Raw genomic sequence first — 12,276 nt, forward strand, 5'->3', positions numbered from 1 at the left:
GCAAAGCTTAACGTGTGCACTTACCATAGTATTTGGATTTTAGAGTTTTCGAGCATCTTTTTACAGATACCCGGAAGTACTGGGCCAAACGGGAGAGGCAAGCTCAAATACAACCCTCAAAGGTGAGGGGAGCACTGCCCGAGACAGCATTTACACAGGAAGGTTCTCGTAATGCCACCTATACCTCCCGCTCGATGCCTTAGCAAGAGGGGATATCCTGGTGATCGGGAAGTCCCTCAGGGTGACCCAGATACGGCAGACCAGTCTGGGTAGCATGAAAGTGTAACCCCAGCCCGGACGTCTAGGAAATTTTTGCAGTGACGCGCCGGGGGCCCGATGATCACGAAGGCTCCCGCAGAAACCTGTGTCATGGCCGCATGATCCAGGAAGTATGAAGCCGAAACCCGGCTTTTCTTACCGTCTGGACATATATCGACGAGTGAAAATAAACACTGCAAGTCGAGCACCCGGTTCCGAACCCGGCTTCAGAGGGGGCCTCATCGAGGACTTATCCTAGAAAAGGGACAGAACACACAGGTCCCAGGAAACACTGCAAAGAAACTAGCAGAGGTTACATACAACCACCAGTCTCATTAGATACACATATATATACATATATTTAGACATGGATCGTACTCACCCACCATGGTTCCCGCGTCGAAGCTCTGTCCGGAGAAGCCTCTAGACTGAACCATCAGTAAGGTGGTTACTATGATGCCATAGAACCAACCAAAAACATCATAGGTCCAGTAGGAGACTGTTATGCAGGAAGCTTCCACCTAACCTCGGTCAGGTGAAGAGATGGTGGTTACAGGGGAATTAGGAAGGGGAAGAAAAGGGTAGATGTTACACCCCCTGAGGGAAAGAGTGGATACCTAAGTATTACTCTGATCTGGATGAAAGCGCTGATGCCTTGTCTGGATCACATCCCTCAGGTCTTGCCTACCTCCCTTTGACCCACAATACTTCCTACCCCTACCCGCAGGCAGAGGAGGAGTGCGAGTCGCGACACTAGCCTTCTGTGCTCATCTCTGAACCTCAAACCGAGACGGGCCAGGACCCCTGGGTTGTTCGGGCTCAGACCTGGACCTTCGTGGAATGAAGGTTTTGAAGGCCGCTGAGCGCGCCTTCGCCTCCCTGAACTTTTCGACCACCGTCTCAAAGGATGTACCAAAAAGTTCAGAGGGCGAAACCGGGGCATCTAGAAGAAAGCCCCTTTCTTTGCGAATCAGCTCATAAGGGAAATATGAATAATTAATTATAAACATTTAGATCCGCTGTAGATATTTACTTGACCTCTCAGGGTCAACTGTCTGTCAATTCTAAGAATGTTAATTTCCTGGTTAAGGGAAATAACTTTCTTACTGTAATAAATCTGCATGATTAAGTGACTCCAGTTATGAGCAAACAATGAACAACGTCAAGTGTGATACAAGTAAGACTTTATTAACTACATAAACACTTAAACTAGTCTAACATACTACATAAACATTTAAACTGGTCTAACATACACATATACACACACACATACAGTTGGTATAAGGGTTAAAGCTTAACGCAGTAAAGAGAAGAGAAATAAGAATCGCTCGCAATGCACGCAGATTGCCCCCTCGAGGACATCGCCTGCGTGCTCTTCGCCCAAACAAGCAACACATAGATCATGTGTATCATCTGGTGTCAAATAGCGATGACACGGAGGCACACACCTTCTAAATGCTCTGCTAGTGCTCGCCATAATGAATAGAGATAGCTCTTACTTTTTCCTTGGAAATGCACGCTTTGAACAGAACAGTCAATGAAGACGAAGAAGAGAATGATGTGTGCTCCCGGCGCCTATTTATACTATAGTCGCACCGGTAGTGACGTCATGGCTGTCACCGGCCAACGAGTTGGTGTTTTTTCAATGTATGCTTCAGACACGGGTCACGACGAGGAGTTGCCCATAGCGACCCCTAGAGGATGCAGTTCGAAGTTCCCATGAAAGGGAACTCGTCGTGGACGACGGAAAAAAAATTAAACATGCTAGTCTTTCTGTCGTGATGTCGTGAAGCATCGCAGACGCAGAATCGGCTGTCGTCCACTATGACACAATATACGTGCTGAAACAATGGAATCTTGCGTCCTGACGCCCATTGTCATTTACGAATCCCCACGACACCCTACGTCAAGCAAATCGTGGCAAAATCGGGCTAAAATCGTGTAGTCTGAACGGGGCTTTAGTGCTGTCAAATGATTAATCGCGATTAATCACATCCAAAATAGGGATGTAACGGTATGAAAATTTCATATCACGATTATAGTGACCAAAGTTATCACGATTATCAATATTATCACGGTTTTGTTAAAATTAGATGAAAACGTTCAAAAAGAACTGATACACACACTGAAAACATTTCAATAAGTTTTATATTTGAAAATCAACAAACAACAAAAACAATTAGCAGCTATATGCACTTTTTTTTTAGCAAAAACATTAAATTAACATTAACATGAAGCCCTATAATTATAATTATAATAATAACTCACTTGTGTGTGTATGTATGTATAATCGTTCACGAAAATCATTTATTCAATGATTCATTTATAAATACACCCACTTGATTAGTTACTGAATGAACAAATGACTCGATGACTCACGCATTAAGACCTACTGGCGATTTTAGTATTTAAAAGAATCACTTTTCACTTTTTTATCATCAATTGCATATTATTAATCTATTGAACTTTTTTTAAACATTAATATTCTATTTATAAAGATAAAAAAATGCATTGGAAAGTCAATTTAGGGGAAAAGGTGCAGTCTAAGTGGAAGAGAGCCTACGCAGAAGATTCAAGATTTTTATTTGTCACATACATGGTTATATAGAGCAGTGTTTCCCAACCGGGGTGCCGTCTGTCGAGAGCAGGGGTGCCGTGTAAAAAAAAATCATTTTTTAATATTTTTAAATTGCTAAAATGTTCAAAAAGTCATATATTATATAATATCCATTTCTGGTGTCGCCAATAATTAGAGATGCACTGAAATTCGGCTGCCGAAAATGAGTTCACCGCTCAGGTTTCACTTTCACATGGTGTGACGCTCTGCGTATTATCCACTCTATGCGTGTGTGCGCTCTGCTCAGTCGCTCACGGCTCATGTGAGTGCTGCACTCGTAAACCATTCAAGCGAATCGGAACAGCAAAGTCCACTCAAAAATTGTTTCTGTCTGCAATAGCCCTACTGTGCTGTAACATGGTGTGGTATATGGGCAACTCTGGTAACGCTGCCCTCTCATTCATTGATCTGCTAACCGCTATGTTATGCTCGCATGTTCTGATAATAATAGCTTTCTAGGACTAAACATTATTTGGATAAATGGTAAAAAAAAAAAAAGAAAGTTAAATATCTTAACCCTACTGTTAGACCTACCTGAAAAACTAAAAAGCAATTTGTCGTTATTTTTTATTTGTGCTATAATTATTCATTTGTTTATTTGTTCTTATTTTATTACTGACTGCTTGCTTGTCAGCTTGATTTCAAACTTTGAATTGAATAAAAATTATCTCGTGCTACTGCACCAAAATTACCCCACTGTAAAATTTTAAAAAACACCGAGTGAGCAAAAATTTGAGAGATAGCTAATTATAATGGTAATTAAATAATGTTTACATATGTATAAAAGCCTACATTAAAATCTGTCATATAAATTGGAGTGAAATGTAAGTCAGGTCCGCTCCATGGACAGTGCAATTATTAAAGAATACAAACACAAGAAAATTATATATAAATATAGGTATGGAAAAAAGATTAAAAAATAAGAATAAAATAAAATGCGCAGGACAGTATACTGTAGACTTAATAAACATTAAGATGAGCAGGAATGTACAGGAGAAGAATGTGCAAACAGGTTGCACAGGGTAGTTACACAGCAGCAATAGAGTTAAATAAGTAAATAAATAAAATATTACAGAAATTGCTGTGTGCAAGTGGCAATGTCAGTATATTAAGTGTCTTACTGATAATTAAGTGAAGTCATTACTAGCTAACAGACTGAACAGGAATGCCTCAGGGGGTACTCCACTCTAAAAAGTCTGGGAACCACTGATGTAGAACATCCTGTGCATCCTGTCCTGTGCAACAAGTGATTCATTTTATATTTTCAGGTACAGCGGTTAGTTTGATATAAAAGTTTGTTTAACAGTGGAAATTGAGTTTCACATTATTTAAACATTATTCAAAACATTAATTGTGAACATTTTCAACTTTATAAAATGATTCTCTCAAGTCTTGGCGATCGGCCCCTATTAAACAATAAAGAAAGTAAGACATATTTTTCTTATAGGCCTACATGGTTTAGTAGCCTACTATTCTTTTTGGCAGAATTGATCATTAATCAACTTAATTATTTCCTGGATTTTGTATCACCATAGTCCCTAAATGTATGTACATGCAGGAAATGGGATTCAAATCGAAAACATTTTCCTCCCATTTTGTGTCCCCCCCACTTCTCAAACCAAAGTTACACCCATATATATATATATATATATATATATATATATATATATATATATATATATATATATATATATATATATATATATTACTCGAAGCTTTTTAAAACGCTTTATGCTGTGGCCATCTTGGTCATAAAAATAAATAACACTTCTAACTGTTAAGTTAGCATGTAAAGTGACATAACTAAGTGTTATGTTCCATTACAGCCAGCGGTTTCACATCTGGTTCTACAACTGATTCTTTGTTTTATTATATTTTATATGAATAATGGTCATTGTCAAAGTAATTCATTTTTGTCAGTGTACTGGCACTAAAAATAAGTAAAATACATAAAACAAATTAAATCTATGATCTGTTTATTTGAACTCTGCCTCAGTCCTTAGACTGTTATTTCATGGCCAGAGTTCATATTTGAGCTCAATATATAAATTACGATTAAAAACAAAACAAAAAAACAATGCTAACACATTACAATGTAATATAGGCTAATGCAAAGGAAATGGTGCCGAGGTTCGCTTCGTTAGAACCAGATACTGAAGCAGTCACGTGGTTTTCAGGCGAATGAAGACTGGACGTCATAGATCACGTGCTTTTCTCAAAACGAATCAAGCTCCAATACAGTGCTTCAATGTGACGTGTTGTTGTTTTTTTACAAGCTTCGGTGTTGAACGTAACATTAAAGATTAAAGATACATATTAATACCTAAAATGTACATACTAGCAGTACCTAAATGGTACAGATTAGAAGATTTTCAAAGGGCCCCACCACAGTGGCAGCGTTTGTACCATTGGTGTGAAGTGCTGATATATTTACATTTTTTGAGTGAGATTTCTGTGGTTTCACATTTTACTGCTTGTGTATAAAATATATTGTGTTAAAGGGATAGTTCACCCAAAAATGAAAATTCTGTCATCATTTACTCACCCTCAAGTAGCAAATTTATTTGTTCTGCCGAACAGAAAGGGAGATATTTTGAAGAAAGTTTGTAACCAGGCTGTTTTGGGGCACCATTGACTTCCATAGTAGGAGAAAAAAAATACTATGGAGGTCAATAGTGCCCCAGAACTGCTCTGTTTCCCACATTCTTCAGAATAGCTTCTTTTGTGTTCTGCAGAACAAAGACATTCATACAGGTTTGAAACTACTTGAGGGTGAGTAAATGATGACAGAATTTTCATTTTTGGGTGAACTATCCCTTTAAGGACAGACCTGCACATGCTGATTTACACTGCAGTCACATTTGATTTACTTTTATTGTCATGCACTGAAATTGCTTTTCTCTGCACTTAGTGACAGAGCCTTAAAATAAATAGTGATTTCACTATAGTATTACTGTCACACACATGTAAGTGTGAGCAGACTGTGTTTGTGTGAGACAGCACTGAATGCCTGCTGGAGCTTGGTGTCTTTATGTCAAACAGCAGGAGGGCCGTCTGCACTCTCAGCTTCTGCATACATCTTACATGCTTTTAACTTCATGAACAAAACATTTGCTCTCACAATGCTGTTATTAATCACTTTATATCTGGCTGAACATAAGACGTTATGTCTATTCCTGAATCACTGACAGGTTGGCATCTTAACTGAAGCATATTTTTTCTGTTTGGAAAGCATTTATATTGTGCAGTAATTGGCTGGGTATTCTAAGACTTCGATATCATGAGCTTCAAAGGTTAATCATTGCAATAATCACCATTTGTTATTGGTTCTCAATGGCCCGGTGAGGTATTTGTCTGACTTAGAAAATCTGGAATGAATGAAACCGCAACACAAGAAGCCTCAGGATGGTGCACCAGAATAGAAAAAGCTGTCACCGTGAAGTTATTTTTATAAGCTCCAAATGACTTTCTTTGCTGTGGAACAAAAAGAACATGTTTTGAAAAATATTCATTCTGTTCTTTTCGATAATGTGAAAGTTGGATGGGGACTAAAAGTTTGTCTTTGTAGGAGGAACATACTGAAATTTCAGTTGCAAGTTGAAAATCATGCTTGAAAAAGCCATCTTTAAAAGTTCAAATAAATTAGTGTGAATTTGTCTTATTGGTTCATGGTGGTAGTATTATTTGACGACATCACTGTATTCTACAGTGATTCTACATCAGAGATTCTAGGGTTGAACACTAACATTCATTAACAATAACATCACCAAAGTATAATGCATTTATAAAAACTTCTCACCAACTGGTAACATGTAAACATTTGTTACGTGGGTAATTCCAACTGAACCGAGATAAAAAATAAAATAAAATAAGTTTAAAATTTGTTGAAAAAAAGTTACATTAACAGTATTGAATGTTTTATTAGTTGCCATATTTTTTTTATTAAAACATTTTGGCTTGACCCATCTTTCAAACTTTTTGGTAGCTCTCACTCCAAGAAGACAGAAATGAAAATAAGTAGCACACAATAACAAACTGGCTATAAACTAAACATTAGGTCCAGAAATGTTCTTTATTGTCAGCATACTACAATTTCAAAGATCCCTTATATAGCACATGATTTGCACAAGATGTTATGCATTAGTGACAGTTAAAACTGAAGCTGATTTTCATTACATTGGTATTATTATACTTTGGAAGGAAAGATGGAAATATCAACAAATAATAATTAAAAAAAGTCACTGCTGTCTTATTTGATGGCTGCATAAATGAATTTTGTGCGTGTGTGTGTGCACATGCGTCACTGTGCTTTCTGTTTCTCCCACTGTTCTGGTGTCAATGTTTTCTGCTCAAACGCATGGAGCTCTTTCAGTTCCTCGGCAAGGCAATTATTCACCATCCTAAATAATAAACAAACACAGATATTTATAAAAACATTACATGAAGTCAGCAAGTCTATTGTTCCCAGCATGCCTGTTCCTCACAGCTTGCCTCCACAGCTCTATCCTCTCTAAAGACAATACACTTCCACATGACTTGGCCCTATAAAAAGACTCCGATCATTCTGCTAAGTCTGCACATCTGCGTCTGTGTCACTCGGAGCCAGCTGGGACTCTCTCAGCTGCAGATGACCCTTTTCACGACACTCTACACTGCATCATTGACTCCATCAAACTACATTTTTTCCTACCATCTTCAGGCGTTTCATATTTGACTGAGATGAGACAGCATCACAATTTTTTCTTAAAAGGCAATATCCAATACTGATATGAAATGCAACTTGCCTACCACGATAGTAAAAACACTGAGCGATTAACATAAGAGCAACATTTATGTAAATATTATCAACAAATGTCAACATAAACAAACTGATCTTACATATACAACTACTAGTATATGTTGTTACTGTATATGGAGACAGATCACAATTCTGTCTGTTACCTTGAAAGATAAAAGTCAGTGATTTAGACATTTTTGTTCATTAATAAATTAGAAGAGCAGGCATTAACTGTGCACACATGAAACTGGTAATTTTCTAAGAGTATGAAAGAGCAGTGCAAATATAGTTTGGAATTATTATTTTTTAATAGTTGTACAGGTGCATCTCAAAAAATTTGAATATTGTGAAAAAGTTTTGTAACTCATTTCAAACAGTGAAACTTTCATATATTCTAGTTTCATTACATGTAAAGTAAAACATTTCAAAAGTTTTGTGTTTTAATTTTGATGATTAGAGCTTTAGAGCAGCACTGGCCAAGAAAGCACAGCAGCGTCTCTACTTCCTCCGCAAACTGAGAAGAGCCAGAGCCCCGGCCCCCATCATGTGCACCTTCTACAGAGGCACCATCGAGAGCATCCTGACCAGCTGCATCACTGTGTGGTATGGCGCCTGCAACGCGTCCTGCCGCAAGACACTTCAACGCATAGTGAGAGCAGCTGAGAAGATCGTTGGTGCCTCTCTCCCCTCCCTTCAGGACATCTACAACACCCGTCTCACCCGCAAAGCCCTCTGCATTGCAGGTGATCCCACCCACCCGACACACAGCTTCTTCAGTCTGCTGCCATCAGGGAGGAGACTGCGGAGTCTCCAGGCCAGGACCAGCAGACTGAAGGACAGCTTCATCCATCAGGCTGTCAGGAAGCTGAACTCCCTCCCGACCTTGCCCCCCCTCCCCTCTTTTGCCCCACGCACCTCTGAACTCTGACCCTCTGACGGACTCTCCCACTCCCCCCTCCCTAATACACACACACTTTAATCAATCAGTCTGAATAAGCTTTTTTGCACTACAATCATTATATCTGCACTGTTGTTTACTTTACTGGTTTTGCACTCTATCTGCCATATGCTTTATATATATATTTTTTACATTTTACCTTATTTGTATAGTTGTATTTTGTATTTAATCTGTATTTATGTTCTACTGTACGCACCAAGGGTCTGAGAGTAACGCAGTTTCAATTCTCTGTGTATGTGTGCTGTACATGTGGAAGAATTGACAATAAAGCAGACTTGACTAGAGCTAAAAAAAATTGAAATGTTTTACTTAACATGTAATGAAACTAGAATATACGAAAGTTTCCCTTTTTGAAATGAGTTACAAAACTTTTTCACAATATCCAAATTTTTTGAGATGCACCTGTAGTTATTGTTTTTAGCTAGTTTCTTACAGCAGCGTTTCAGTCAAAGAAAACATCTTATTTAAATTTTTGTTTTCATTAATGTTAACCTTGATAAAGTAAGGTCCAAAAAGCGCACTGAAAATTGGATTAAAACAAAACTTTTCGGATTTGGATTGAAACATACAACAGTTCAGAAAGGAATAAGAAATAAGATTCTGTACCATCTCTGGGTCACTAATATCAGCAATAGCTTGTGTATCATTTGCGACTTATGCGACTCATTTTTACACAAAGTCAGATGCTCGTCCACTGAAGCACAAGATTCTGGATTATTCTTAAATTATGATCATCAGATTTTGAGAATTTGTGTAGTTCATGCACCTTGACTGCTGCTGTCATTAAAACGTTTGATGTTCAAACTGAAGTTGTTATTCGTATAACTTCACATTTATTGAATTGAATTGAACGCCTTTATTGTCATTGTATTTTTCTGTATACAACGAAATTAGGAGCACTACTCCTGACTGGTGTTAGAATCAATTTAAAAGAAATAATAATAATTAGAAAGGTGCAAAGCAGAAGTGGTTTCACACTTTTGTATCCCATTAAGGAACATAAAAAAAGAATCGTGTGGAAAAAGAAGCAACTCACCTGTGTCTCTGCAACAATGCTTTCCCCTCAAACTGAGGAGATACTACAAGAACTTTAAAACTGGCAGCACATCTATTAGGAGTCGTGTCTTCTACATCCTGAAAGAAAAACAAGGAACCGAATGTACGTATTTTCGTGAATTAACTGCTGAAATAAGAAGAGCAACTGCTGTCTGTTTCATTCACACACGTGATCTGTAACTCGTTTTGAATCTAGTTTCATCTGGCTGTGCATGTTACATACCACGTGTATCGCACCAATCTCCGCACTCAGTTTTTCACGAATCAAATCTGAGGTTACTGACATATTTCCCAGAATGAAGTCTAAGCTTTGGTGAAGATAACGGTTATAGAAACACTGAGACTAGTGATTTTAATACGGTAGGCAGCGTTGTTGTCTTCTAATTATCTAGGAACTACCGGTATGCCTTATAAAGGAGGAGCTAAGTACTAAAAACACCCAATTGGATTTGGAATATTACAGAGGCCACGCCTCTAGAAGACAGTAATGGCCAATCCCTTTATCGTACGGTTTCCCAAACGCATGAAAACTGACCAATAAACACAAAGAATTTGGGGTCCTTGTCGTTATCGGTGTTCTCTATAATTGCTCGATCGAAAAAGCCACATAATCTATTTGCAGATGATCAAATCAAGTTAAATCAATATAGATGGTCAAAATCGTATTTGTTAATAACGTGGATTATGGCAAACTATTTTAACTCATTATTTGTATACGCTTGCTAAGTGACTCCTGCATTGTATATTTTGCTCAGGGCATACTTACCGGGCTAGTTTGAAACGAATAAGGCACATTATCAAAACAAATGAATGTTTTGCAACACCAAGGATGAGGGATGAGGTGTGCGTGTGTGGGTATGTGAGTGTGTCGGGATAAAGGAGGGAGAACGGGTGATTTAGTCTGTAAACCTATTCTGATTCACACTCCGGAACAGAAGGTGGCGGTAATGCACCAATACGCTGGATGCCAACCGCCGTAAAGCTATAAGAAGAACACCAATGCAAGCCGTTAAAACCCAAAGAAGGGTGAATGTTTTGATTCAATACAGTAGAGCTGAGAAGATACAGAACAGACGCTGTTCTTTTATTAGTCTTTAATAACTACGTTACATAACGTTAGTTGGATTATAATAGGATATAGCAATGCCGCTTGAGATGAAGGTCTTGAAAGGTGGTGTGTGATGCTGATGTTGTTGGATAGTGCCAAAGATTTGCAGTGATATGAACAGATGATATATATGAGAAGCACAGAAATAGCTTCACATCTTACTAGCCCTCCCTCTGCAAATGTGTTTGAGCTACTGCAGCAAATAGGATGGTGGTAGAGGTGGAGAGTTTCTATGGTGTGTATATGCTGTACTGTACTAACCCGAAATTCAAGGGTCGAATATATATTGGCTTCACTGTGAACCCAGAGCGCCGTATAGGTCAACACAACGCTGGACGACACCGAGGAGGAGCCAAGAGGACAAGTGGCAGGGGACCATGGTGAGATATCAGCTGAACATTTCATATGGTGGACATATTACGATCAGATCTCTAAACAGGAACTCCTGTGGTCTTTTGTGGTAAATGTTCTTTTTTTTCATTTTAAGGGAGATGGTTCTTATCGTTCATGGCTTTCCATCTGATATTGCAGCTCTTCGGGTAAATACACTTTTCTGTTTGTGTTATACCTTGTCTTTCGTTTCCCCTTTGTACGGGGAAATGAATTACCGTAATTAGCGAGGGTGCAGAAAAAAATATTTACCCAAATACACTTAAAAAAAAAAAGAATAATAATGATATTTCTGTCGGGTCGGATTTTGCGGGAAATTGTGTAAATATGTAAACTTGCCCATGCATGTCACTCATATCCAAACACAGAGAAAATAACTAGCCTAGGCTTTGGATAACCGGGGAATTAATGGTTGTATAAAAAAGTTATTTATTTATCCATCACCGTTCTGATAAGATATCATGTTGTATTCATGTTTACTGATGCTTTAAAACCCACATTCTTCCCATGTCAAGAAGCAGAGCCGAAGCACGACAAAAACACCTTCTACATCACACATGCAGTTTTTTGGACCTCTAGAGGGCCAAGTTACATAATTTAGCAATAATAATAATTTTAAAGGGGTCATATTATGCTTTTTTTAAAGATCATTATTTGGTGTAACAGAATATGTTGACATGTTTTAAAGTTTAAAAACACATTCTTTTACAAAGTCCCTCCTTCCGACAAGCGCAGTCTGCTCTGATTGGCCAGCTGACCCAGTGCATTGTGATTGGCCGACCACCGCAAGCACTCGTCGGAAATGTAACGCCCCTTACCATAATCGCGAGCTTCATCTTTCAAAATAAATGTAAAGACAGAGCCCGAAAGGGGAACAGAGTCGCGTGACAGACAGTGATAAAGCTGGTATGTGTTTGCATTACACAAGCCACGGTTAAGACGGTTGTGACCCTGTCTCTCTCTCTCTCTCGCTCGCTCGCTGATTCAGAAGCGCCAGATTGTCATAGCAAAGTCAGAATTACCTCCTCTCCTAGGTTCATGAAACGGTCGTCCATAAAATGCATTGCTGTTCTGTTGTAAGTGATCTTAAAGATTTCTAAATGCATCTACTT

The 12,276-nt window shown here is 38.4% G+C and overlaps 2 protein-coding genes across 5 annotated transcripts in view; one reads left to right on the forward strand and one right to left on the reverse strand.

The window, feature by feature from the left end:
- Nucleotides 1-6,809: 6,809 nt before the first annotated feature.
- Nucleotides 6,810-10,085, reverse strand: LOC107583274 (bolA-like protein 2). Its single transcript, XM_016269445.1, has 3 exons — nt 9,890-10,085; nt 9,647-9,744; nt 6,810-7,275 (listed from the first exon to the last, which is right to left on the reverse strand). Exons 1-3 carry the CDS (start codon nt 9,950-9,952, stop codon nt 7,176-7,178), a joined length of 261 nt encoding a protein of 86 aa, XP_016124931.1. The 5' UTR covers nt 9,953-10,085; the 3' UTR covers nt 6,810-7,175.
- Nucleotides 10,086-10,490: 405 nt separating this feature from the next.
- The window catches only part of slx1b (SLX1 homolog B, structure-specific endonuclease subunit), a 6,858-nt gene continuing 5,072 nt past the window's right edge, over nt 10,491-12,276 (forward strand). Inside the window, exons 1-3 of one of the 4 annotated variants that reach the window (XM_016269441.1) lie at nt 10,491-10,521; nt 11,082-11,154; nt 11,262-11,313. In XM_016269441.1, the coding sequence (XP_016124927.1) occupies nt 10,503-10,521; nt 11,082-11,154; nt 11,262-11,313 (144 nt within the window). In that variant the 5' untranslated portion in view covers nt 10,491-10,502. Of the gene's footprint in view, nt 10,522-10,582; nt 11,155-11,261; nt 11,314-12,276 lie in introns of those variants that run through there. The other 3 variants (XM_016269440.1, XM_016269438.1, XM_016269439.1) reach the window with 3 other exon arrangements.

Source organism: Sinocyclocheilus grahami, unplaced genomic scaffold (assembly GCF_001515645.1).
Source record: "Sinocyclocheilus grahami isolate Dianchi unplaced genomic scaffold, SAMN03320097.WGS_v1.1 scaffold52.1, whole genome shotgun sequence".
NCBI classification, from domain to species: Eukaryota; Metazoa; Chordata; class Actinopteri; order Cypriniformes; family Cyprinidae; genus Sinocyclocheilus; species Sinocyclocheilus grahami.

Bases quoted from the DNA above. Each gene is read 5' to 3' on its own strand.
- LOC107583274 (XM_016269445.1), bottom strand. From the start codon at position 9,952: ATGTCAGTAACCTCAGATTTGATTCGTGAAAAACTGAGTGCGGAGATT. The intron at 9,745-9,889 runs GTATGTAACATG...TTTTTCTTTCAG, and splicing joins AGATTGGTGCGATACACGTG to GATGTAGAAGACACGACTCC. The intron at 7,276-9,646 runs GTGAGTTGCTTC...TTTATTATTTAG, and splicing joins GCATTGTTGCAGAGACACAG to GATGGTGAATAATTGCCTTG.